We start from the raw sequence: 27,867 nt of genomic DNA, 5'->3' as shown, positions 1-27,867 counted from the left end.
TTGACATCCACAGAGTAGATATAAACTCTAGGCTATCAACAGGGGAGATTTTTAAAAATACAGATTCAGGGATGCTATGCCAAAAGATTCTGACTGAACTGACCTGAGGCGGGAAGTTTCTGGACTCTCCAGGTGATTCCAGGGTGCAGTTGGGAGGAGGAAAGCACTGCTCTACCTACCACAAAGCACGTCTGCATGGTCAGATAAAAGCTGCACCTCCCCTCAAGGAGCCAGGCGTCTGGAGGAAGAACTTGACAACGAGATTCAGAGACAGGACAGGGGCTGGGGAGGTCGGTGGGAGGATGGAGAAGGTTCTGGAAGGTTGCTCCTGGTTGGCTTCTCTCCCTGGGCTTCTGAAGGCCAGAGTGCAGGGTGTGGAGTAGCCATACACAAAGCCACATCCACAGAGGGGGAGCGTCACTCCTGCAGGAAGGAAAGGAAGGGAGTCCCCTGCTTGGGAAATAGTGCCCAGTCTCAGAGGGAGAAAGTGGCCCATCTGCTGTTACTTTATATCCCTTATATTGCTAATATAATTTATAGGATCTTAGACAGCTTGAAAAGACCTCCAGAAATCTCTGAGACAGCACCAAAGGCGACCCTACCCAGGGAACCCTTGGACTTGGTGACCTTTGGGCTCAGAGCAGGCAAGTGTGTCCCACTTGCCTCAAGCTCTCTGGCCCCTGTGCTCCCAAGGCCTCCAGCCTGGCTCCAGCAAAAGGCAGGGCCTCATGTCAAACAGTAGTTTTCTTAAGGAGCTTAGAGGTCTATTGACATCTGAAGCAGCTCCATCCCTAGAAATCCACACACTGAAGCCCTTCCTGGGAGGGAGGTGACAGGGTTAATCTAAGGGCTGGGGGAGGCGGAGAAAGGCCTTGAAACCACACAGTGAAGCCAACCAGATTAATAGAGGAAGAGAGAGGGGGGTAGACCATTAGGAAGACAAAGAGAAAATCATGCTGGAGCAATAGAAAGGGAAATCTAATATCAACTAGGGAAAAATAAATGGAGATTAGGGCAAACAAATTAGCTTTAATGGGTTCAATGCTAATACAAGAATAACAGCGGAGCTACGAATGCCTTTGAGGGGAAGATGGGATAAAGAACCTGAGCAGTCATGCAAGCAATAAAGATTATGCAGGGAAGGGGGATGGCCAAAAGAGCCAGCGGGGAGGGAGAGAGAAGGGAAGACTACAGGCAGATGGGTAGGGGATCGGTGGCATTGGAGGAGTCTGCCATCTTTGACAGGAAAGGACTGGGACAGAGAGCTGGTAAGAACTGGGGAGGCAGCAAGCAGGAGGGAAATAAAAGAAAGCAAGGAAATTGGGAGACACCGAGGGCAGGGATGCAAACCCAGAGCGGGAAAGACTGCGAAGAAAGGAGGCAGCAATGGATGTAAACAAAGAGAATGGAGGACAACCAGCCACTGCGCAAGAGTGAAGGGAAATAAAGAAATTAGGTGCCCTCTCTGACTGGAGAAAATTTAAAGAGGAAAAATTAGGCCCCAAGATAATGAAAAGCTAGAGAGGATTTGGAAGTGAGTTTTGGAAAGCACCCATACTTGGTAGGTGACGGAAGGGCATATTCGTTCTTAGGGAGAGGTCTGGCTATTCTTGGAATACAGTGCTGCTGCCAGGGGTGGCACTGGAGGTGGGTGGGCAAAAGTAAGCAGTGCAGAGCACTACGGCATCTGAGCGCTCTCAGCTTGAATCTCAGTCATGCCACTTTGTAAGGGTGGAGCCTTGAACCTGTTACATGCCGTCTCTGCTCCTCATCTTCTCATTTGTAAAATGGGGATAATGTACGTCATTCTTCAAAGGGTTGTTGTAAGAATTAATTGAAAAGATGCATGTAAAATACTCAGTTTGGCCCCAAAATAAGCACCTCCCATTATACTGACTATAATTATTATTCTTAGGCATTGACTAATGCGGAAGAGGGGCTGGGTACTAAAGATAGCCCTTCCTCCCTCCTTCCCCCCCCTCTTTCCTCTTCTTTTAGGTCCAACATTGGTGAAATACGAGCCTAGTTTGATTCTCTCCCAGATAGAGTCTAATCCAAAGGAAACCTCTGTATCCATCCTCTATCTCCCCTCCCCTGTCCCTCCCCTGTCCCTCCCCAGCTCCCTGTCCCTACTGGGGATGAAAGAATAGTGCTAAGCCCTCCACCACAGCCACCCTCTGGGCTGATCTAAGGCAGAAGCATCTAGGGAAGCCAAATTTTATATTCTATTGGAAGACCCTCTTATATCTGCCTGAGCTTCAGAGTGTAGTAGACAAGGAGCTGGAGTTGGTCCTCATGGCCTCACATCTTAGGGTCCTCCTTGGCTGCATTAAAGAGCATAGACACTCCACGAGGGAAACAGAGCCCCAAAGACCAGCACACAGCAACAATAACAAGCCAGGAGTCAATCAGTAACAGCCTAGTCATGGGCGCCAGAAGGGGAAAGAAGGAGCTGGGATTATTTCCTGCCCCTCCAAGCATCCCAGAACCCTGCCCTTTTATCATTACTAAGGATTTTGGAAGAGTTAGAAGAGAAATCAATCCAGGCAAGAAGAGGGGCAGATAGGAGTTGGGGAGCTTTGCCATTTGCTAATAAATAAGTTAATTAACTTGAAATCATTATAAAAAGAATCTTCCCATAAAACCATAACCTCCAAGAGGGGAGACCCATCTGTCTTCATCCCCCTATGTCCCCAGAACCTGGAGCAGTGTCTGGTATGGAAATGGTGGGTCTCGGTGGTGAGGGTAATGGCTAACATTTGTGGAGGGTCTACTGAAGCCCAGGTCCTGTGTCAGGTGCTACACGTGCACCATGTTATTTAGATCATTGGACACACCTAGAAGGAAAGACAGAAAGAAGTGACAGAAATTCATGCCAAAGTCATAAGTTAGTCAGAGGTGAAGCAGGGGTTTCTGACTCTCTCCTCCATATAGCTTCAAGGAATGAAAATAAATGAACACATGAGCCTCACCCACTCATCAGGGCAAGAGGACAGATTTGAAAGCTACCTCTCAGTTTGGGTGTTATTATGTATATTCTATACATATTATATATACTCCACATATACTATACAGGAATATATATTTCATATATAATATATATATTCTATATGTATTTTATATATATGTACGTGCACACACACACACACGAGGGACTGATAAATGGGCCACCTGGCAAGTAGTAGAAGTTTAAAGGATAGTGGAAGGACTTTCTTCTTGTTGTTGTATGTGGCTCTTGTCGGCCAATACCTCAGTAGCAGTAGTTGAATCAGATTCCAGCTCTCAGCTCTCCCAGAGCCAGTCGCACATGCCCCCCGGCAACAGCCACAATGTGCCAGCCCTTCGGAGATCCAAGTCCCAGCTCCGCAGGCCCTTCCTCTAAGCATGTATTCTGATAACTCCAGTTTCTTCCTTTTGCTTCCTCCAGCCCAAGGGGTAGTTGCTGCTTCCTGTAGCTACTATCTCTGGGTTATTTCAGTGCTTCCTTTGTGCTCTTACAGCCCTCCAACACCAGACAACAATTCCCCATATTAAAGCCCCTTTGTTGAAATACCTTGGAAGGTTTCTGTCCTCTGATCAAGCCCTGGCTGATACCAGAAGAGATCTGAGGAAACCAGATTCTAAGACTGGATTGATCATGTCCTTGGCCTTGAACACAGTACTGAGCTCCTTGGCAATGAGAACTGGAGACCACTTTTTTTTTTTTTCTGATTGAGCCCTGGCAGGCATATGCATGCAGCATGGCCCACACAGTCATGAGTCAGAAACTTCTCATGGTATCTCCAAGTCTGGAATTCCTGAGTTCTAACGAGGAGTAGCATTTGCTGCTAACCCTCTGCCTCCCTAACTTGAGCTGTCTCTGGTGGTTTTTTCCCTTGATGGATGTTAAAATCTTCCCAACAAAGCTATCAACCCAGTGAGGGAGGAGTCTGTGTAGATCACCTCCCATTATTCTCCATAGAGTCTCTATGGCCAAGGCTAGAAGAAAAAGACTTCTTGGCTCAGAATCCGAAGACTAGAGTCAGTGATAGTTTCCTTAGTGGTGTAAAATGGCAAGAGTAGCACTAATCTCACAGAGGACTCCTGCAGAACACACTGCCACATTCAACCATAAAGGTGTTCTCAACAGTGTGAGCCTGGCAAGTGCTCACACATTTATTGTTGACATTGAAGATCTGATATGTAAGCCAACAGGAAGACCTCTGCATTCATATCCTGACTCCTTCAGAAGCAGGGCAAACCTCTCTCTCTCTCTTTTTTTTTTTTTTTTTTTGACTGTGGAATCTGGACCATCCTCTTTAAATAACTCATTTCTATAAGTATATGTGTCTGTGGAAAACAGAATTCTGTTTAAGGCAAATAAGGTGTGGGCTTCGCTAAACTTGCAGATCTTCCTCTCTCCTTCCCTTCCTCCCTCCCTCTATCCCTCTCTTCCTCCTTCTCTCTTTTTTTCTTCCTTCCTTCCTTCCTTCCTCCCTTACTCCCTTCCTCCTTTCCTTCCTCCCTCCCTCCCTTCCTTCCTTCCTCCCCTCTTTCCTTTCTTCTTTCCTTTTAATAACCAACAGGCACTTACATTCTGCTTAATGAGATTATGTCCTGGCTTATTTAAAAGAAAGGACCAAAGAGAGCAGGCAGGGAAAGCCAGGGAAGACTTACTGTAGGAGGGAGCTTCCTGAACTGACTCCTAAGGCATGAATGGAAATCAATCAGGAGAAAGTGAGGACGGGCACTCCAGGCATGGAGGACACAGTCAAGGACCCAGGAGAGGATTCAGATGTGGCAAAAGAATGGCAAACAATTTTGTGTTGTTAGGGCATCAGGTTCAACGCTCACACAGGTAAGAAATGAGGCTTGAACACTAAGTCAGGATCAGGTGGTAGTGGGCATTGACTTCAAGATTTAGTAGCTTGGGCTTTGCCATGAAGAAAATGATGCCATGTCTTGCAAGGATTCTTAAATATGGGAGTGATATGGCCAGACTAGGGTTTAGATGTGTTGCTCCCTAGCTGGGTAGCAAAGGTTCACTTGAGCAAGGTTGGATGTGGAGACCAATGAGTCCAGGTGAGTAGTTAACTCCTACTCACCTTCCACGCAGGTTACATGTCATTTAGAGACATCTTCCTAATCAGCTTGAACTCATTTTCTCTTGCACCCCCACCCCATTATTTTTTAACACTGCACCTTGTTGTGTTCTTCTTAGCACTTATTCCAAGTAGTAATTACACATTTATTTCTGTATTTACTTTTTAAATATACCCATCTTCAGCCTACCTATCCCTAGCCTGGAAGCTCCACGAAGGTAGAAATCAATTCTATATAGTCAGTTCTATTAAAATGCTTGCTACATGGTAGGCATAAAAAATATATGTAGAATGGATAAATGAATGAGCGAATGAATGCTGGGGACAGGCAGGGAGATATTGGTTAGGTAAATATTTAGGAGGTAAAAAGTGGTCTTGTGAGTATTTCATGTGGAGAATGGAAAAAGATAAAGGTGATTAGTTGATTCATGTGACATAAGTTTATTGAATATCTAATATAATTTAATAATGATCAAAATGAAAGAAGTCTTGCCTTCATAGAGCTTTCAATCTGGTGAGAGAAGACAGTTATGATTCATACATATACAGTTATGGTTATGCAAAAAATGTAAAATAAAAATTTGGACGTAAAGATGCAATTAAATTTATCTATGATACCTCCCCATTCTCCCCAAAATTCCTCCCTTGACTATGAGACATTTTCGTCCTCTCATTTTCAACCAGATTCCAAACAGCAGTTATATTTGGTGCTACATTTCTATGACTGCCATTCAAGAAAGGTAAAACATGTCATGAGAATACCCAAACAGAAGCCTGCACCTACTCTGTAGGATAAAGCAAAGCCACCGAGGAAATGACTCAGTGTTGAAATATAAAGGATGAGCAGGAGTTAACTAGATAAGACGGGGAGACAAGATGTCCAGGAGGAGGGAACAGCACGTGCAAGTGCCCCAAGGCTGGGGACACAGTTAATTCCAAGGTCGTGCAGAAGATCGATGACAGTGCAGCACAGAGAGTGTGGTGGCAGGTGGCAGGAGGCTGAGTGGAAGGGGCAGGCCCTGAGCTTGCATGACAGCTGGTGTTGTTACCAACCAAGACAACACTAGAGGAGGAGCCCCCTTATCACCTAAGAGGAAATCTCCAATAGAAATTGAAAACAAAAGTTGGGGGAAAGACCTGACTGGGGTTACCTGGGATGCCCATGATGCCATCAGGAGATGGGTAGTAGGTACGACAATGAGAGTGTGTGGGATCACCAAGGATGGCCATGAAGGGGGAGAGAAACACTGAGAACTGAGAGAAGCCTGAAGGGAGAAAACATACGTCATGGAGCAAATGAGGGAAGAGAACCCCATTAAAGCAAAGAGAAAGCCTAGACTGAAGGTATAAGGAATCACTAAAATCTCTTCAAGAGGGAACACATGGCACCCTCCAACCACTCACTGTCCATCCATGGCCACTCATCACCAAGCACATGCTAAGCAGGAGGCACAGAGCAGGCTGAGCACGGAATGTGAAGGGAGGAATGGGCTGCAAGTATGGCTGCTTTTTGAGAAATTTAGTTGAAAACAATAGGAAAGAAGAGTATCATGGTCAAGGGAAGAATTTTTTTGTTTAATTTATTTTGAAGTCAGGGGCTGGAGAGGCAACATAGATTATTTTAATTCCATTTGTAGGTTTAGGGGAAGGACCTGGTAGAAAAGAAGAGGTAAGTAATGCTTTAAAATGAGAGGATAATTGATGGAGTAGGATTCCAGAACAGGTAGAAGGGCAAGAGATCAATGAGAAACACAAGCCACAGCTTTGCCTAGCTGCTGTCTTTCTGTTCCAGTTTCCCTTAGGAAGACAACTATAAGACACAGAGATAACCAAGGGTCATGCAGCAAGTTGGGGGTAACAGCAGATGCAGGATGCTGCTTTCCAGCATGCCAGCCCCTTTTACCCAGTCCAAGGGTCTCATGTGTCCAGGTAACCCATAACCTCATGTATGCTGGCGTGATCTGGTGTGCAGACTTTGGACACTGGGATTCCATGGTCCTGGGACACTTTCTTCAGGAGCAGTTGGAGGCACAGGCCCTGGCCTTTACTCCAGAAAGGCACCAAGTCAAGAGGATTAGCTGGGAGGTGGCACATGGAGATCACAGACCTGCAAATGAGCAGCGGGGGAAGGGAAAAGCACCAAGCCGAGAATGCCAGGGACTGATTCGTATGGACAAGGCCTTTCCTTTGTAGAAGGAGAATAGGCCTGGCATGATTTGGAGGGCACCCAAAAAGGCCACTGCACCTCTCACTATAGCCCTGCCAAGGCTCAACCACCAACTTGACACTCTATGTGTCAAAAAGCCCCAGGTAGTTAAATGGACATTTTTGCAGAACAACACATTGAGCCATTGCTACTTTAGGATTGCGCAGAGTGGCAAAAGATAAAGCAAAAGGATAAAGGGGAAAGTACTGAAGCATGGGATTTGGGGGTCCCATCATGCAGAATCGTGTGAATCCATGCAACAACCATAACCAATGTAAACCATTTTTCTACCACTTGTATATACGAAAACACTAATTACAGTAGGCAAAGACAGGGCCTCTGCCTTTGAGTAACTCATAAAGAAGCCCAAATAGAGAAAGTTACTGTTCAACGCGGTCAGTGCTATCATAGGAATTTGTGCAAAGGACTATAGGGACATGGGGAAAGGATTTCCACATCTTAAGGGTTTGGATATTGGTGCATGTAACACGAATTTTGGTCAATGACTGTCTCTTTTCTTTCTGCCATCCCAACTACTCGGAGCTCTATAAAGGACGAATAAATTACCAACAAAGTCCTAAGACCTCCCTGAATGGTCACTTTTCAAAAGGATACATTTCTGGACAGCAAGCTTCACCTAGGACTTTGCTGAGCTCCAATCCCTTTACTGTACGATAAGTCCTCTCTGACCACAGGAAAGCTTGCATTTCCTGTCTGAGTACCTTCCACTCAGGAACCTGCTTGCATCCGGCCAGGCGGTCTTGTCTTCCTCCCCCATACCCACCCCACCTCCCCACTCACAATCTCTCAGACATACAAAGAGTCTGCTTATGAGGCTTCAAACCTCTTCCTGGGTCACACCTTCCCCCCAACCCCACTTCCCGCCCAACCAGGAGGCTCCTACTTGTTTTTGGCTTCCGACCTCAAAGCCCACCCCATCTGCAGCAGCATGAAAGGGTGGTCAGCACAGTGGGCACCAATCGTCCCCCCACCCCAGTGCAGGAAGGAAGACTGCACCCACCTCTGGGCGTTTGGTGGTGACTCACCCAGAAGAGTCCACTCCCCCACACCGGACACAGGAAAGACAAAAGCCTTTCCATTACAGGGACTCAGCTCAAAACCTCAAACCATAGGGGCCATCTCCATCTGCAGCCAGCAGGCTCTTTCCAGATTCTCTTTCCTGCCTGTCCTACAGCCACACTAAATGTCTTTCAATTTCTTGAAGGCACCAAGACTTTACGCATGGATTTTCTTCCCCCTGAGGAAAATTCTTTGCCTAGTTACCTCCTAGATACTCTTCCTTGCAACTTCCCTCTAACCACCAGGGCTCCGCGAGCACCTGGACTCATATCCTTCAAGAAAGGTCACCATTAACATGGTGATTCCTAATGTATCTTATCATATCCCCCAAAAGGTTCGAAGTTCCTTGAAGGCCAGGATTCTTGTCTTGTTCAAGGTTGTATTCCCAGTGCTTTGTACCTGAGTCATGATAGGCACTTGGTCAATGTCTTGAGTTGAAAAGAAATGAAAACCATAATATACAAACTATCATTATTATTCTTAGAAGAATGTTGGAGGAGTATGAAGAGTTATTCTCTTATGTTTAATTTACCAGCCATCACCTGGACTAAACCAGTGGTTTTCAAAGTGTGTCCCTGGCCTAGCAGCATTAACACCATGTGGAAACTTCTTAGAAACATAAATTCTTAGTTCAATCCCAGACCTACTGATTCAGAAACTTAGGGCATTGTGCTCAGTAGTCTGTATTTTAATAAGGCTCACTGCCAAGTGATTCTGATACACACTGAAGTTTGAGAAAACACTTCCTATATCCTAGTCCTAAGCTTGGGTCATAACATTCAACCATGGGAATATTACCAATTAGAAAAACATTACATTTATAGCAAGATTTGTTTATCTAAATAAATACTTCTCCATCCTGATCCCCCTATCTTCTTCTTCTTTTTTTTTTTTTTTTTTTTTTTTTTTTGAGATGGAGTCTTGCTCTGTCGCCCAGGCTGGAGTGCAGTGGCATGATCTCGGCTCACTGCAAGCTCCGCCTTGTGGGTTCACCCCATTTTCCTGCCTCAGCCTCCGGAGTAGCTGGGACTACAGGTGCCCGCCACCACACCTGGCTAATTTTTTGTATTTTTAGTAGAGACGGGGTTTCACTGTGTTAGCCAGGATGGTCTCGATCTCCTGACCTTGTGATCTGCCCACCTCAGCCTCCCAAAGTGCTGAGATTACAGGCATGAGCCACCATGCCCATCATGCCGAGCCCCCCTATCTTCTTATAGGAGTTTAAGTCAGCAGCAGGCATAAGTTTTGTTAAGCTCCATTCGATAGACAAAAACACTAAGGTTGAAAAAATAAAACCCACTTTCTCGAATGATAAGACTAAAACAGGCAGTGTCAAGGAAGGGATCAGGTCCAAGGCTCTTTCCACAGTAACACAAAGTCATTCAGAAGGCAGTCAAATAAAACAAGCACCAGAGAATTCAGTTTAGGGGCCAGAAATGTGAATGCATCTTTCCCAGCACTACAATGTTTGCTGATAACGGTAAATAACCTCTCAGGGTTTGGGTTTCTAAGGATGCGAGTTAGTCCTTCATAATAATTAAGGGCAATGGCCCACACAACTTACACCGTCTTTTTTAATTTTAAGGCACAATACCCAATTCATGCCACCCCGCAATGGCATTTGTTTAAACCTGCTTCACATTTGTAGAGGTGGAGAACCCTCACCTCTAAGAAACCTCGCTTCCAGATATAGAGGTCCCAGCACAAACATCTAGGTTTGAGTGGATGCAGCAGGGAAAGTTCTGGAAAATGAGGACAAAGCTGGACTGCTGAAGGTCTTGTCTGTGTTTGGGTGGCTGTCTGGCGCCCCCTTGTGTTCAGTGCCTGGACCCAAAAGAGCCGGAAGGCAACAATGATGCAGTGAGGGCAAATGGCTACAGGAATTCATCAATGGCACTCTGGCCAGTGAAGACCAGAGGAATGGGCTTAGGACTGGGCAAAGGCCCCTCTGCCCACCATCTGGGCTCTCCTAAAGGCCCTCCAAGCACTCTTTCAGCCCCAGTGGAGAAGCAGTCACTAGGAAGGCTTGCCTGGATGGGCACAGGTGGAAGCTGTACCCAAGCTCGCCCGTTGTCTCCACCAGGAAGATGGATCATTGCATCTTTCTTGCTGGGTGTTTGGCCAGAGGGCTTTTCCTCCTGACTTACTGCCCAGGGTAGAGGATTAGAGCACCCCCACCCCCCCTTTTTTTTGAGACGGAGTTTCACTCTCGTTGCCCAGGCTGGAGTGAAACAATGCGATCTCAGCTTACCGCAACCTCCACCTCAGGGTTCAAGCGATTCTACTGCCTCAGCCTCTGAGTAGCTAGGATTACAGACATGTATCATCACGCCCAGCTAGTTATTATTATTATTATTATCATTATTATTATTATTATTTGTATTATCAGTAGACAGTATTTCACCATGTTGGTTAGGCTGGTCTCGAACCCCCGACCTCAGGTGATCCACCCACCTCAGCCTCCCAAAGTGCTGGGATTACAGACGTCAGCCACCATGCCCAGCCCCCACCCCCTTTATTAGAGGGAAATTGAGTGTTCTGCTAAAGACAGCTTGGGCCCCTGAGGAGACATTACAAGGCAGTTCTGAATGTGCTAAGTCAGTGGGTAATAATGGGCACTGTGTGCCCAGCAAAGGCACTTCCCACCCTCGGCCATAAATAGTCTTTAACTGGTTCACACAGAAGCCTGGGGTTGGCTCTTCCTTCTCACCTGTCTGCTCCCTGACTCCTACACCCCAGGGCTCTACCCTCCCCGTCATATCACCAAATCCTGCCCCTGTTGTGAAAAGACCATGGCATGTTCAGCACAAAATAGCAATGCCAATGACAAACGTCCAGTGTAGCTCTAGCCCCAGAATAGGGCTCCCCTCAAGGAGCAGCCCTGATCTGAGCCTTAAATTCTGGTTGGATCCCAGCTCCTCCTCATATAAGCTGAGTTAAACAAGCATATAAATCAGATCACTAAAACTCTCTGAGCCCCAATCTCCTCATGAGAAAAATAGAAATCTCGGCCCTGAAATTAGCCCAAAATGGTTCTAGGGACTATAGAGTTGAATATGTCAGAAAATCTAACAGACAAGTATCCTCTTGCCTCTGAGTCTTTGCACATTCTGTTCCCACTGCCTGGAACAGTTTTCTCCCCTCTCTCCCTCACTTGGCTAGTACCTGTTTATCTTCAGTCTCAGCTTAGACCTCCTCAGGAACCCTTTTGTGTTTCTTTGAGCCAAGTCAAGTTCCCCTCCAGTGGTTCCCATAACTCTCTGCATGTCACCAGTCCCAAAAGTGGTCACAAAATATGTTAACTGGCCTTTTGCTGGTCTGGGACCTCACTGTAATAAACCCCATGAGGGAAGAATAGGGATCATGTCTGCCTTATTCACCTTGGCATCGTCAGGGACCAGTATAGTGCCTGGCACATAGTTGGCACTCAATTCATATAGATTTGACTGGATAGATAGGCTCAGAATGAAACAAAGGCTGGGGCCGGAGAGCAGAGGCCAAGTCAGGAAAGCAGCTAAGGGAATGTGTACACATATCCATCCATGACATGGACAGATTCCCACAGTGGCCGGTAGCCCCCATGTCCATCCTGGAACCCAGTGCTATCTATGCCTGTAAGGACCCTGCAGCAGGTCCCTGGTGCTCTGGCCTGTTAGAGAAAGAAGGAACCTTGGGGGTAATTTAGGCCAGAAGTCCACAGATAGGGCTCAGGCCTTCTCTGCCCAAGCTCTACCAGAGAGGTTCTGCTTTTATTCTTTTGTATTTGTTTTTCTCAATGGGGTAGTATTTTAAAATCCGGTTCCATGAGGAGAAGGAGAAAGGTGAAAATCACCTGTGCCCTCATTTTACAAAAGGAAAAGAGACTCTGAGAAGAGAAGGGGTTTTCCTCAAGGTCAAATGGCTCAGTATTGGCATGGGAAGACCCTACATCCTCAACTCCTTACACGCTTTTCAGAGGGAGGGAAGAAAATAGGGGATTGTGATTTGGAGTGAAGGGCTGAGTCTGCCCGGAGAGTCTCCAAGCCCAAGGTGCTCCTGTGACACCATCCCATCGTGGGGGATGAGTATCACATACCATTTGTGCCAGCATCCTGGGAGAAAGAACTGCAGAGGGGTCCACAGGGCCTGGCCGTGGGATTTCATGGTCACAGTCAAACACACACACACACACACACCTGCACCTGCACCTGCACTCATAGCTAATCCCCACCCAAACTGCCTCCTGGCCCTGACAACTGTCCCTGGGAATATTGTCTCCTTAGGCCATGGAGGGCTGAACCAGCTGGGAGGGGCCTTTGTGAATGGCAGACCCCTGCCGGAAGTGGTCCGCCAGCGCATTGTAGACCTGGCCCACCAGGGTGTGAGGCCCTGTGACATCTCTCGCCAGCTCCGCGTCAGCCATGGCTGCGTCAGCAAGATCCTCGGCAGGTAAGCACGAAATTCACCGTGGGCTGGCTTCCCTGCAGGGCTTGACTTCTCCAGCTCATCTCAGGGCAGCTGGAGAATTCCCCTCCCAGGGAATGGGGATTTGCTCCCAATGTCCAGCTTTGGTCCTGAGACCTGAACAGTTATGGTGGTCCTTCTGGGCCTCTACCTAGCCACCATTTTTCTACTGTTTTCTGCCCTCCCTTCTCTCTTTGTCCATTTATCCTTTTACTTTCTCCCTCTCCCTTCTTCTCTTTTGCTCTGTGTCTCATTTGCTATAGGCTTCTCTTCTTCTAAGGCAGGAGAATCTTCCCCAAAGGTCCTCTTCCTACTGAGACCTAGGGAAATTGGGCCACTAGGGAGGGGACACACAGTCAGATGAGCTCCCAAGGTCTAACCCCTAAAAGAGGGACATCTGAGTTTATGTTTCTCAAACCATAATTCCCCAAGACCCCAGATCAGCGCTTCATAGCCCTGGCAGCACATTAGAGTCACCTGAGGAAGGCTGATTCTAAAAATAGCAATACTGTTTATGCCGCAGCCCAGACCAATTAAATCAAAACTTAAACAAAATAGGCCCAAATTTTGGTTTATAACTCCCCAACCTGTCTGTCCCCAGCAAGAGACTCTAATACTCTGCAGCCAGGGTTGAGAACCACTGAACCAAAGGTTCAGGAGAGACCAGGAGCAGCAAAGGCCTGCTTCTGAGCTGACACAGTCACAGATTCCAGTCTGCAAAGCCACTTCCACTACAAATGCCTCTGTGCCAGAGCTTCCAGTCAGCTATGTGTGCGTGTGCCTGTCCCCCTGCTCTGACCCTTAGGTAGATTTAGGAGGAGCCCTGGTTGGACAAGGCAAAGGGAACTGGACTGTTCTCTGAACCGTGAAAAGCCCTGGCTCCCTTCCTGAAGTAGTTAGGGAAAGGCGTGATCCTTTGCTGGGCTTGGAAGAGGGGATTCCTGTGATGGGCTGTGGTGTCCCAGAGGAGATGAGTCCCGGATGGAAGCAACAGCTGAATGGAGTTTTAAAGAGCCAGATTCTTTTTCATGCAGATGAGAGCAGAGAGTTTCTACAACAAGAAGAGGAGGATATGCTGACATAGGCCGTTGATCTGCCAAAGCAACTAGTTGGAGGATAAAGGGAGGGGAAGGGTGGAGGCCCCAGAAGAGGAGGCTCAGCTTAACAAGCTGGACCTGGCTGGGGATCCAAGCAAGGTCAGGATTCCAGAGTCCATGAGGAGAAGCTTCAACTTGAACCTGCTAAAACCTGATAGAAAGCTAGCGACAAGGGGGGTGAGGGATATGCCTCAGGCTTGGACAGGGCAGGGAGCAAAGGTGAACCAGCAAGACAGAGCAGAGGGTCCAGTGACCTCAGCTAGCTTTTTAAGTGGCCAAAGAAAATAGTCAGTCATTGGCTGGGCATGGTGGCTGATGCCTGTAATCCCAGCACTTTGGGAGGCCAAAGGCGGGCGTTTCACTTGAGGTCAGGAGTTCAAGACCAGCCAGGCCAACTCAATGAAACCCATCTCTACTAAAAATACAAAAATTAGCCGGGTGTGGTGGCAGGCGCTTGTAATCCCAGCTACTCGGGAAGCTAAGGCAGGAGAATCGCTTGAACCCAGGAGGCAGAGTTTAAAGTGAGCCAAGATTGTCCCATGCACTCCAGCCTGGGTGACAGAGTGAGACCCTGTCTCAAAAAAAAAAAAAAGAAAGAAAAAAAGTCGTGCTTTAGCCAAGAGAAGCTGGATAGAGCAAACTGCTGTGCCCCTGTCATTCACACATCAGGCACACCAAGATTTCCTTTCTTATAAGGGAAATCTTTTGTGTCCCATATGATGGCTGTTGCAGGTGCTAGGACACAAGAGACCAGTCAGAGGGAAGAGAGAGAGAGAAGCCAAGGTGAGGCCTTTAGCAGAGGGTGCTGGGTTGGCAGTAGCATGAACCTACCCATGCAAGGGAAACAGATAGTTCCATGCACATCAAGCGTTTGAGGACAGCCTTGGGGGCACGTTTCACTCTCATACCCCTCCCTAGAAGCCTTAGAGAGGAGGGAGGCTCTGGCTAAGTCACTGTCTAAAGACCCCACCTGCTTATTGGGTAATTCTTTGGGGTTCTCTATTGGAGTAGGTACTACGAGACTGGCAGCATCCGTCCTGGAGTGATAGGGGGCTCCAAGCCCAAGGTGGCCACCCCCAAGGTGGTAGAGAAGATTGGGGACTACAAACGCCAGAACCCTACCATGTTTGCCTGGGAGATCCGAGACCGGCTCCTGGCTGAGGGCGTCTGTGACAATGACACTGTGCCCAGTGTCAGCTCCATTAATAGGTAAGAGAGAAAGCAGCCTCTGGCATCAGGCTGGGGCCCCTGGGCTTTGAGGAAATCAGGAAAGAAACAAGAAGGAATTGGCTTGGGTGGAGCAGAGGCCAGGAAGGGGCCTGATGCTGAAGAATCAGGCAGGGAGCACACCTGGCTCCAGGCAGATACCATATCTCCCTGCCTCCTCCCTTGCCCCATGCTATGGGGCACCCTCCCCCCGGCCCCAAGCCATAGTGTGCTATCTACAGTTTCCTTCCTCAAACACCACATCCTCTTTCATTCAATAAAAGAATATTCATGAGTTGATCCTTTTCTAAGCCACCAGACCCCTAACCTGGCCCACATTCAAGCATTCACTCATTTTTTTAGTCCCTCAGTGATTCACTCACTGCCTCAATCAATCATTTACTTACTCGCTTGTTCATTAATTCATTCCCACATAATTCACTCATTCATCTTGTGCTAGGCCCTGGGGACACACAAAACCCATCTTTGCGGAGCTTACAGTCTAATGAGAACACAGATATTAATCAACTACCTACAAAAAATATTGTAAAAATACAGCTGTAAGTCCTGCTAAGAAAAGGAACATGAGGATATGCAAGCTAGCATAGGATTATTTGGTTTATGAAGGTCATGAGTCTTCCCCTGAGTAAGAAAAAATAAGACAACTAGGTGAAAAGAGCTTAGACAGCTATGCAAAGGCCCTGTGGCTAACAGGATCAAAAGAAAACCAGTAGATAGGCCAGGTGCAGTGGCTCACGTCTGTAATCCCAGCACTTTGGGAGGCCAAGGCAGGTGGATCACCTGAGGTCAGGTGTTTGAGACCAATCTGGCCAACATGGTGAAACTCCATCTCTTCTAAAAACGCAAAAGTTAACTGGGTGTGGTGGTGGGTGCCTGTAATCCCAGCTACTTGAGAGGCTGAGACAGGATAATTGCTTGAACCTGGGAGGCAGAGGTTGCAGTGAGCTGAGATCACGCCACTGCACTCCAGCCTGGGTGACAACAGCAAGACTCCATCTCAAAAAAAAAAAAAAAGAAGAAGAAGAAAAAGAAAAAAGAAAGAAAAGAAAACCAGTAGATAAAGAGCAGGGGAGCATAAGGTAGGCTGAAGTTGAACATGTCAGTAGAGGTGGCCTTTCAGAGGCTGGGAGCTGTGTTATACCTTCTTGTGTTTAGTCATAAAGCAATGGGAAACTGTTGGCAGATTTTAAGCAGGTGGTCAACTTGCATTTCAGAAAGTCCACTGTGGCAGCAGTAGGGAGAATCACTTAGAAAGGATCAAGAGGGGATGGGCGTGAGCCAGTGAGTGACCGTGGAATAGTGGTGATGACATGCACGAAGGTGCTGATGGAGAGCAGAAGAGAGGGGTCAACATTGGCGAGGTTCACAAGGTCAAAACACAGAACTCGATGATGGGTTTGATAGGAAAGAGAGGGAAGCAGATGTTAAGCCCCATCTCTTGATGGGGCCTTGAGCAACTGATGGTACCAATCATGAAATACAGACAACTGGGGAGGACTAGGCATGCAGAGTAGGGTCACGGACTTTACTGTGAACAGTTGTTTCAAGTGCCTTTGAGATACCCAAAGGGGTGTTAAAAAGGCAACTGGGTCCGGGGCAGCCATGAGTTATCTTTCCTCCTCTTCTCTCTCATGGCCTTTCTTCTCTTCATCACAGAATCATCCGGACCAAAGTGCAGCAACCATTCAACCTCCCTATGGACAGCTGCGTGGCCACCAAGTCCCTGAGCCCCGGACACACGCTGAGTGAGTGCTGAGAGACCTGGATGCACACACATCCTTCAGTGTACCCACATATACACAGAGGCACACAGAGACACACCCACACAGACACAGCTGTGCACAGTACTATTCACAAACCCATGTGTGGACTGAGCTGTGCCACTGCAACAAAGTCTGGCCTGTTCCCAGGGCAGATTCACTGAACTATGGAGAGGTGCAAACATTTGAGACAACTCTGACTCCAAGAATGCCTCCCACCAGCAGGCCCCCTGGAGGAAGGACCTGAGCCCCTGAGCCCCTTCGGGGCTCAGTCCATGGCTCGGCTTGCTGCCTCCTCCACAGTGTCAGCAGGGGCTGTGAGGGGTGTCACTCCTACACCCTGACCCTCTCCCCGCACCCCCTGCAGTCACCCTGGAGTCACGCCAGGCCTGTGAGGGGTGTCACTCCCACCCCTGCCTCTCTCCCTCTCCCCACTGCAGTCCCCAGCTCAGCTGTTCTCCCTCTCCCCACTGCAGTCCCCAGCTCAGCTATTCTCCCTCTCCCCACTGCAGTCCCCAGCTCAGCTGTAACTCCCCCAGAGTCACCCAGGACTGTGAGGGGTGTCCCACCCCTGACCTCTCCCTCTCCCCCGCTGCAGTCCCCAGCTCAGCTGTAACTCCTCCGGAGTCACCCCAGTCAGATTCCCTGGGCTCCACCTACTCCATCAATGGGCTCCTGGGCATCGCTCAGCCTGGCAGCGACAAGAGGAAAATGGATGACAGTGAGTGCTGGGACAGGAGGGCAGCGGGGGTGCACGAGGGCAGTTTGCTCAGGCTTTGATGGGGACAGAAGCCCTTCCACTTATGACATGGGACTCTGTAGGAGCTCGGCATGTGACTGTCACATGTCCTGTCTGTCAGTTGGCCAAGGCTCCTGGGCCCAGGTGGCTGGCCCTTTTTCTCCCTCCACAGTGAGTCGGCTTGGAGTCAGTCCTCTACTTTGGCCTGAGGCACGAGTAGGTATGTCCCCTAAAAGCTTTCTTCCTGCTCCGGGGGGTACCAGGTGATCAGGATAGCTGCCGGCTGAGCATCGATTCACAGAGCAGCAGCACCGGACCCCGAAAGCACCTTCGCACGGACGCCTTCAGCCAGCACCACCTTGAGCCACTTGAGTGCCCATTTGAGCGGCAGCACTACCCGGAGGCCTATGCCTCTCCCAGCCACACCAAAGGCGAGCAGGTGAGAAGCTGGGCCCTGGGAGGTGAGCAGGGTGTGCAGGGGCCAGAGCAAGGTGTGCTCTCCAAATGTGCCTGCGCTCCACCACCAAAGCAGCTGGAAGTTGCATCAATGGGCTCAGGGCACCTGCCTCATGCAACTCCAAGCCTGACACATGCTTTATCGTACCAGATGCCCTGGCATCTTCCTCTCTTTCTAACCCTCTTGGCTTATTTAACCCAAAACCTTTGAGCCTGGGCCTTTCCGGGATGGCAGCACAACCTGATGATGCCATCCCTTGCCATCAGCATCTTCCCCAGACCGCGAGGTCGGGTTCCACAACTCTGAAGCAGTAGCACAAAGCCTTCACATAACGACCTCAGCCACCACTTCCTAGCCCCACATTTGGCCACTCATCCTGCACACCCCATGCTCTTGCATTACTCATGGCCCCGAGCATGCCACCCTCGCTCACATCTCTCTGCCCTTGCACACCGTGTGCCCTCCACACAGAATGCCTTTCCTCCCACTTCTCTGCATGGAAAAATACCACTAGCCTTCATGACTCAGCTCAAACATCACCCTCTCCATGAGTCCTCCCCTGCCTCTCCGACGTGAATCATCTCTCCTGCCTCTTGTCCTTCTGCTTGTCCCACATGCTGCTCTCAGTAGCTTCTCAGTGTTGCTTAATAATGTGGCAGACAGACAGGTACAAAGACATGCGGACTCCTTAAGGACAGAGAAGCCTCATGAAACATGAAATGTCGTTTTTATTCCCAGCACCTACCATTGTGCCCCCCTTATAATAGATAGTAATGGTATAGTGAATGAATGAACGAATGAATGAGTTGAGAAATTCAGAATAATACATCACAAGCTACAGGGAATTTTTCTTGCTAGTGCTCAGGACAGGTGAAATGAATCATAACAGGTCGGCATCTGTGACAAGCTGACAGAGATGTGAGAGGTCCCACCCCGAAGCCAACAAAGACTCTGCAGCTCTGGCAGAACCACCGAACTCTCAGCCCCTAGCCATCACATCTTTTTCCCTTAACCCCACCAAGTCAACCAGATGAGGAGTGTCTTCAGGGTGCTGTCTGTTGCCCCTCTTTGCCCATGCCGTCATTTGCTGTAGGAGTGAGGCAAACCCATATGCCTTTAAGAACTGAGTAGGACAATGGAGATGATGGCAATAATCAGCCCAACCACTTCCAGTGACCGTCTGGGCTGCTGGTCCCATGCCAGCACTCGCAGCTGGCCAGGCAATCTGCATCAGCAATTTTATCAGCTTTGACTGTGGCAACCACGAGGGTGCAGAGAAAGCTGGCCGTCAGCAGCCATGGGGAGAGGGCCTGGGTGCTCACCTACCAGTCAGCACACAGCTCCAGGAAGGAAAGGGGGTTGCAGTGGGGAGCCTGCAGGAAGCTCACTCTGTGAGAGCAAGCCTGCAAAACTCAGTGTGCAGGCACCAGCCACCCAGTGAAAGTAAAGAAACCCTGCTGATAAGACTGGACACCCACCCAGAGCCATTTCCTGACTCCATCCCTAAGCCCCCCAAAGGACCCTGCTTGACTACAAAGCACCCCCATGTCACACTGGCATATGAACAGGGGGGATCCTGGAATGAGAAAGTCTTTGAGCTTGCAGAGACCTCCGTGACCACCTCATCCAGTTTCTCCAATTGTATGGAGATAATCCAAGGCCAAGCAAGATAAGGAGGGCTTGGGCAACCAGAAGATTTTGGAGCTCAGGCCTGCCAATCCTCATTTCATTCAGACTGGTCCACTGTCACCTGCTTCAGATATGGTGCTTCTATGTAAATACTTATTTGAAGACTGAAAAAAAAAAAAAGCATTTGAAAACCATTGAACTTCTCCAACCACTCATCTTTCAGATGAGGAGACTGAGGTCCAGCAGTGTCCGTAAATTATTCACTACCTACTCAGTCAATCATTACTCACCCAGTCATTCACCTGGAGGGTGGTGAAGGGCAGGGAGAACTAGCCAGTGCAAGGGCCCCTCATGTCCTGCCTGGCCTTTGCTTTTCCCACCTCTGGTAACTGACTATGCTACCAAAGTAACACTCCGTGCTCTCTCACCTGGGCATAGGAAGGCCCTCTGGGTTGGGGAGCCAAGAAAGACGCTCAAGTACTCATACCTGATCTTAGGACAGGTTGTAACACAGCCATCTTTTCTGTAAAATCAACAAGTGGGGGACCAGGCATGGTGGCCCACACCTGTAGTCACAGCACTTTGGGAGGCTGAGGTGAATGGGTCACCTGAGGTCAGGAATTTGAGACCAGCCTGGCCAACCTGGCAATATCCCATATCTACTAAAAATACAAAAATTAGCCAGAACTGGTGGCATGCACCTGTAATCCTAGCTACTCAGAAGGCTGAGGCAGGAGAATCACTTGAAACTGGGAGGCAGAGGTTGCAGTGAACCAAAATTGTGCCACTGCACTCCAGCCTGGGTGACTCAGCAAGGCTCCATCTGAAAAAACAACAACAACAAAGGGCAAGGGGAAGTGTTCAACAGAAACATCATGTTATTCCTGGTTGCTGTTTCATGACCAGACACAGCTAGAAGTCATACAGCTCGTTTCCCTATTTTTCAAACGCATCAAAAAACATCAACAGAATATGAATATCAGCTTACTGACAGAAATCAAGAATTTGGTGGCTTCTGACTCTTCACATGATTCTGAAACAGTATCTGTGATAACTCTCACTGGGCATCTGTTGTCACCAAGTATTCGGTGCTAAGCACGTTATGTATTAGTATATAAAATTTCATGTAATGCTTACATCAGCCTCATAGAGTCTATGACTCCCATACAGGTGAGAAAATTAAGCTTCAGAGCAGTCAAGCAGACTAAAGCTACCTGGCAAGTCATTGCAGAACCAGGGCTCAGATTCACTGAAGTTCTGAAGCATTGTGCTGCTCTGCCCCAATTCAAGTTCAATTCCAGCTTAAAAAAAAAAAAAAGCCCAATAATCACTGGGAAGTTTCAGCTATTGAATACAAAATCACCAAAATATTTTGCCTATATAGGTATTTTTAAGTTACTTGAATTTTGAAATAGCTATAGGATTCTGAGTATTTTGCTGTCAAAACAACACATCCATAAAGCATTTTAAACTTTTCTTACACTCTCTAGAAATTATGTATTTTGTTCAATTTCAGTAACCTAGACCCTGGCCAGGTGTGGTGGCTCACGCCTGTAATCCCAGCACTTTGGGAGGTCGAGCCAGGCGGATCACGAGGTCAGGAGTTTAAGACTAGCCTGGCAAACATGGTGAAACCCCCTTCTCTACTAAAGATATAAAAAATTAGCCTGGCATGGTAGCACGCGCCTGTAGTCCCTGCTACTCGGGCTGAGGCAGGGGAATCACTTGAACCCGGGAGGCAGAGGTTGCAGTGAGCCAAGATCACGCCATTGCACTCTAGCTTGGGCAACAAGAACGAAACTCCGTCTCAAAAAAAAAAAAAAAAAAAAAAAACCCAAAGGCCCTAAGCAACTCCACCCTGCCTCTAAGTGAGCCCCCTTGGAAGACATGGAACCAGAGCACCATTTAGTCAGTAATTGCTGCTATGTGCTAATGGTGCCCTGGTGGCCTTCAGAATTGACTGCAGCTTCCAAAAGTGCCCAGCATGCAACCGGAAAGTGCTGTGGATCTTTGCAGAACCCAGCTTGATGGAAATCACTGAAAACAATTGCCTTTAGTGGCACTATTATGTAACCACTGAGCATTCCTTGAATTCAGCTTTGCATATCTCACGTAGCAGGTATGTGACGTGTGTGAAGGTATGCGGGGAATGGGTGTGTTCTTTTTTCTGTGCTATCTGCTTCCCCGGTGGGAGGAGGCCATGGTGAGGATGAGGTACACTTGCCCTTAGTTAAACAAGTTCTTTTCAGAAGGAGTACCTAAGGTCATAGCTGTGCTCCTGGCAAGGGGAGGCCACGAGGCATTTAACATGAGGTCTTATTGATGAAGACCCCAGGTACTTGATAAAGAGTGCTTCCAACAAAAAAACTCTAAATACCATTTTCTTTTTTTTTTTTTTTTTTTTTTTTTTTGAGACGGAGTCTCGCTGTGTCGCCCAGGCTGGAGTGCTGTGGCCCGATCTCAGCTCACTGCAAGCTCCGCCTCCCGGGTTCCCGCCATTCTCCCGCCTCAGCCTCCGAGTAGCTGGGACTACAGGCGCCCGCCACCTCGCCCGGCTAGTTTTTTGTATTTTTAGTAGAGACGGGGTTTCACCGTGTTAGCCAGGAGGGTCTCGATCTCCTGACCTCGTGATCCGCCCGTCTCGGCCTCCCAAAGTGCTGGGATTACAGGCTTGAGCCACCGCGCCCGGCCCTAAATACCATTTTCAAGCTGAACTTGCACACTTCTATTTGTTTGGATGTGGAGAGAGAAAAGAAGAAATCCACGTGATGGGTAAAGCAGCCGAAATCTTGGGTTTAGTCTCAGTTTCATTACACAAAACTAGGCCATTTACCTCTCTGAGTTCCAGGCTCCACATATAAAATCAATAACAGACATATTACTCACCCATGTCACTGGGCTGCTGGGGGACTCTACTAGGACAACAGAGGCAAAGCTCTGATGTAAGCTCTTTGCAAGTGTAAGAAGTGGTCCTTATGTCACCCAGTTTAGGACAGTGGTTGAGAGCAGAGGCCTTCTGATCCCTCAAGTCTGAATCCTATCTTTGGTTCATATGGAAGTGGGACAAGTTTCTTAAACCTCTGTGCCTGGGTTCCCTATCTGGGGAAGAATCATAGATGGAAGGACCCGGAACAGTCCGGTTGGAGACTGCTCCCGTCCTTGGCACCGGCCTGTATTCTGTGGGTCAAAACAGTGTGGTGAAACCAGGAAGCCGACCAGCCATCTAGCCAGGCTGTGGTCCTCTGGCTGAGACCCTCTATCCCATGCCGGAGCACCCATGCCACCAGCTGGCCTTGAATTCCAGGGATGCAGGAGGACAATGAGCATGAACGAAACGTGCTGAGTGGAGTTGAGAATGTAAAGGAAGAAGGGGACGATGAGGAAATCTCCTGGGGAGATTAGGGCTGCTAAGTCCTAAGATAGGCTCAGGGTCTGCAGGAAGGTCGGCTTGTCAGATCATCTCTGTGCACTGACTTCTCTTTGCTCCCCAGGGCCTCTACCCGCTGCCCTTGCTCAACAGCACCCTGGACGACGGGAAGGCCACCCTGACTCCTTCCAACACGCCCTTGGGGCGCAACCTGTCGACTCACCAGACCTACCCTGTGGTGGCAGGTACGATGCCCGGAGCCTCCCTGGCAGGTGGAGGGCGGAGGACTGCAGAGCTTGGCTGGCTGTCAGGCAGAACGTGTGTGGGGCCCTGGCCTGGAGAGGAGAGGTGGGCTGTGCTGGCTAGGCCTCAAGGTGGATCAAGGGGGTCGTGCCTCCAGTCCTAGGCCGCTCCTAGGCCTCCACTCTCCCTCCTGTGGGAGAGGCGGGCGCACACACTCCTTCCCAGTCTCTCCATTTTCACTGCAGAAGCACAGCAGGGAGGTCGAGCTTCTCTCTCCCCTCATTGCCACACCTCGTGGGCCCTGGCTCCCCAGCCCAGACTCTGAGAGCAGCTGGGCCTGCCTGCCCCGCGCCCCGCCCGCACCCTCCACATCTCATGGCTTGGTTTGTGCATGTTCCCGCCCCATCATCTCACACCCCTCTCTCCTTGTTGTCTCCCTCCCTCCGGCAGATCCTCATTCACCCTTCGCCATAAAGCAGGAAACCCCCGAGGTGTCCAGTTCTAGCTCCACCCCTTCCTCTTTATCTAGCTCCGCCTTTTTGGATCTGCAGCAAGTCGGCTCCGGGGTCCCAGCCGGTGCCTCGGTCCCGCCCTTCAATGCCTTTCCCCATGCTGCCTCCGTGTACGGGCAGTTCACGGGCCAGGCCCTCCTCTCAGGTATGACAGGGAAGTCCCGGGGCCATGCAGGCATTGCGGTGGGTGGGAGGGGGGTCCTCAGGGCCGACCGCCAGCCCCCTCTCTGGCCCCAATCTCGTCCACCACCACCCTATTCCCTAATTCCTACGGCAACTTTTGGAGGTGCCAACATGAGGTTCTCCGTGACTGGGAAGACATGCTCGGAAGGGGCGGATGCTCTAGGGGTGCCGGAAAGTGGGATACACCACCCCAAGACCCCATGGAAAAGCAGGAACCCTGAGGCCGGGAGCCAGGTGCTGTAACATAGGAACACTTGGTCTTGGTAAATGCATAAATAAATAGAAGGAAAAATGAACATTTTGGAGGGAAAAAGGCATTGGCTTTTGGAACCAATTTCAGGATCAAATTTCTAAAAAGGCCAAGGGTCAGTCCCAGTTGTGTTTCCATGAGGTAGCCATCTTCATACCTAGCTTAACAGCATCACCAGGAGGACAGTCAGACATCTGTTAAACATGATAAATTCAGTGATTCAACAACTTGGGAGAGGAGGAGTGGGGGACCTCCCATCAGGAACCTCAACTGCCTCAAAATATTTAAAGTTGAAGCACTGACCGGGCGCAGTGGCTCACGCCTGTAATTCCAGCACTTTAGTAGGCTGAGGCAGGTGGATCATGAGGTCAAGAGTTCAAGACCAGCCTGACCAAGATGGTGAAACCCCATCTCTACTAAAATATTAAAAATTAGATAGGTGTGGTGGCAGACACCTGTAATCCCAGCTACAGGGGAGGCTGAGGCAGCAGAATTGCTTGAACCCAGGAGGCATATGTTGCAGTGAGCTGAGGTCACGCCATTGCACGCCAGCCTGGGTGACAGAGCAAGACTCCATCTCAAAACGGAAAAAAATAAATAAATAAAAATAAGTAAATCTGGAAACACCCGAGGGAGCCTCTAGAGCAAACTTCTTGTGCTGCTGAGGAAACTGGCCTAGGGAGGAGAAGGTCCCTGCCAAGGTCTCTGGGTGGGAGCACCATCTGCAATTGGTTGAGGCCTGGGCCTGCACTCCGTGAGTCAGACCTCAAGGGGAGCTGGGTCTCCTGGCAGAAGGACCTTCGCCCATCCAGTCAGGGTCTGAGGAATGGCTAAGAGTCAAGTGCTTGGCTTGGGTTGGAGAAGGCCTGATGTGCAGTAAAAGTGGGGAGCAGAGACCCATATGGTCATCAGATACCTTAAGGGCTTCCACAGGGATAGGACTATTTTAGATGTGGGCCCAGCTGGGGCCCAGGACCAAGGGAGGAAACCAGCTAGCTCTCAGTTCAGCATTGGAGGAATCTCTTTAATATTGGCACTGTCTCCAAGGAGTGTGGGTATTTAGTGACAGAGTAAATGCCTCCTCACCTCCCACACCCTCCTACCCTGATGACCTTGAAATGCTAGAGCAGAGACCAGTGCGGGAGTGGGGCATGGGAGACCTGTCACAGAGGCAGCCCAGAGTCAGACAGTCCATCTGGACCAGTGGTTTCAAATTTGGGCCTCTCAATGCTCTCTTGAAATGAAGCCTTTGACAGAAGCCATGTATGCTCACCAGATCCCTAAAGAACTGCTCTTTTAGATTGGGGGTCCTGCCCCTAGAAAACCCTTGGACTTGAAAACCACTGCACCAACAGAGCAAAACCTCTGCCAGCCCAGAGTTACCACAGGGTCATGTGATACAAGTCCATGGACCCTTTTTTTTTGAGATGGAGTCTCACTCTGTTGCTGGAGTGCAGTGGCGTGATCTCAGCTCAGTGCAGCCTCCGCCTCCTGGGTTCAAGCGATTCTCCTGCCTCAGCCTCCCAAGTAGCAGAACTACAGGTGTGTACCACCACACCTGGCTAATTTTTTTATTTTTAGTGGAGATTGGGTTTCATCATGTTAGCCAGGATGGTCTAGATCTCCTGATTTCATGATCTGCCCACCTTGGCCTCCCAAAGTGCTGAGCCACCACGCCCGGCCCATGGACCCTTTTTTATAACTGGCTCTACATTTTCTTTCTGGCTGGCACCCAGGTTCCCCCCCCCCACCCCCACCCCGTGCAGCCCTGCACCTAATGTGAGAAATTTTCTTAGAAGAGAGGGACATCCAGTGTGTGGGCAGAAAGATGGTGTTTAAGGATCTAAAGTGAGGAATAAAATGTTGACTCGGAGTCAAGAATTCAAGAGGGTGAAGTCAGCAGAGTTGGGTCATTTGTTTTGACCAAAGTGATTACAGGAGAAAAACCTGTGAGCTGAGTAAAATTATGTCAGCCAGAGAAAATGGGATGGGGGGAGGGAGGGGAATGAGAGGAGAGTGGAGAGGAAGGGAGGGGAAGGGAAGAGAGGGGAGGGGAGGGGTTGAGCAAAAGAGGCTCATGTCAGTTACAGGGAGTTACACAAGCCTGCATGTCTTCTGAGAATGGCAGGCTAGAGCTGGGGGCGGTCACGGGGTAGGCAACGGGTGAGGGTGTGGTGGTGCCCATGATGATGGGGAGCAGTTGCTGTACAAGCCATGGAGAGGCTTGGCAGGACCAGCTGAAGGAGAGGGAAGGATTTAGGGCAACTGAAAGTGGATAGATGTATCACAGTGCAGACACAGGCTGTGGTGTAAAGTGTAATTGGAACAGCCCAGGGCAAACTCCCTGCTCCCAAAGCCCCCACACTTTGTCCCCTCCCTGTCATCCTGTTAGCATCCCCTGTCAACATGCAGTCAATCAGAGGTGATGCCTCCAACTACTGTCAGCTGTTAATTTAGTGGACATGCCCACTCTCCAGGCCAACTGCAGAACTGAGAGGTCACCCAGCCCATGGGATAAAACAGCTGGCAGCAGACACCAGGTGGTCATGCAGGCAGCAAGCAGTCAAATATGCCGCATCAGCATATCCTTCAGGCTGGTGGCCCCCAACCCAGGCCCAGATGATGCTGAAGTGCAGGTGTGAGCATTTTGAAGGTTGCTGGCTGGTCACAGGGCCCCCTTGCCCAAGGGGGACAATTCAGCACAGAGGCAGAGGCTCTGAGAAGAGTGAGGAGTGCTAGGCATGGAGGATCTGGGGTCTAGGTAAATGGCCAAGAGTAGGAAGCAAGTCAGAAAGCGGCTCAGGCACAAGGGAGGGGATGGCTGGTGTCCATGCTGAGCTCAGAGTGTTGGCCTGGAGCTCCTTGCAGACTGTCCACCTGAGGCCTCTGGTCAAGACTGGACCTCAATACCTAACACATGGCTGAGCCATGGTGAGAGGGCTGGGAGGACATGACGGGGTGGGGGAAGGTTAGGAAGGGAATGGTTCCAAGAGCACAGGAGGCTGCAGACCTTCCCAAGAAGAGGTGAATTTGAAAGAAAGAAAAGGAGCCCGGGCCCGATGGCTCACACCTGTAATCCCAGCACTTTGGGAGGTCAAGGTGGGCAGATCATCTTGGTCGGGAGTTCAAGATGAGCCTGACCAACATGGAGAAACCCCGTCTCTATAAAAATACAAAATTAGCCAGGTGTGGTGGTACATGCCTGTAATCCCAGCTACTCGGGAGGCTGAGGCAGGAGAATTGCTTGAACCCAGGAGGCAGAGATTGCGGTGAGCCAAGATCATGCCATTGCACTCCAGCCTGGGCAACAAGAGCAAAACTCCATCTCAAAAAAGGAAAAAAAAAAAAGAAAAAGAAGGAAGCTGAGGCCACATTATTCCTAGGTAATGCTGCAGACCAAGGAAGAGGACACAGTGAGTTTTCATTCCATAGTCAGTTCAGCTTTAACCTGCGTCAATCTTCTGTACTCCTCTGAGTGACTCCCAAGGACCCTCGCTGCTGCCTCCTGCAACTCCTTTACCTGCTTCATAGTGTTTTTCTCTGGGTCACTTCTTTCGGCCCAGTGGCTCTGATAGTGTGATTTCCAAGGGGAC

At 49.3% G+C, this 27,867-nt stretch overlaps 2 protein-coding genes across 15 annotated transcripts in view; one reads left to right on the top strand and one right to left on the bottom strand.

Annotated features, from left to right (window-relative positions):
• The window catches only part of LOC104664520, a 45,585-nt gene extending 21,847 nt beyond the window's left edge, over positions 1-23,738 (bottom strand). For 2 of the 9 annotated variants that reach the window (XR_004054203.1, XR_004054197.1), the window contains exon 1: positions 23,319-23,725. Coding sequence is in view for 1 of the 9 variants with exons in the window: in XM_030920553.1 (XP_030776413.1) it covers positions 104-401 (298 nt within the window). In the remaining 8 variants the exon portion in view is untranslated. Of the gene's footprint in view, positions 1-103; positions 8,085-20,206; positions 20,907-20,933; positions 21,021-23,309 lie in introns of those variants that run through there. The other 7 variants (XR_004054200.1, XR_004054199.1, XR_004054205.1 and 4 more) reach the window with 7 other exon arrangements.
• Positions 1-27,867, top strand: part of PAX8 (paired box 8) — a 61,472-nt gene that overhangs the window by 19,554 nt on the left and 14,051 nt on the right. For 2 of the 6 annotated variants that reach the window (XM_010366037.1, XM_010366038.1), the window contains exons 3-9: positions 12,630-12,795; positions 14,919-15,116; positions 16,791-16,879; positions 17,493-17,615; positions 17,897-18,072; positions 23,211-23,331; positions 23,780-23,986. In XM_010366037.1, coding sequence (XP_010364339.1) covers positions 12,630-12,795; positions 14,919-15,116; positions 16,791-16,879; positions 17,493-17,615; positions 17,897-18,072; positions 23,211-23,331; positions 23,780-23,986 — 1,080 coding nt within the window. Of the gene's footprint in view, positions 1-12,629; positions 12,796-14,915; positions 15,117-16,790; positions 16,880-17,492; positions 17,616-17,896; positions 18,073-23,210; positions 23,332-23,779; positions 23,987-27,867 lie in introns of all 6 variants that reach the window. The other 4 variants (XM_010366041.1, XM_010366040.1, XM_010366036.1 and 1 more) reach the window with 3 other exon arrangements.

Source organism: Rhinopithecus roxellana, chromosome 17 (assembly GCF_007565055.1).
Source record: "Rhinopithecus roxellana isolate Shanxi Qingling chromosome 17, ASM756505v1, whole genome shotgun sequence".
In the NCBI taxonomy this organism is placed as follows: Eukaryota; Metazoa; Chordata; class Mammalia; order Primates; family Cercopithecidae; genus Rhinopithecus; species Rhinopithecus roxellana.
The sequence above is the reverse complement of the archived record's forward strand: the minus strand, read 5'-3'. Positions and strand labels throughout refer to the sequence as shown.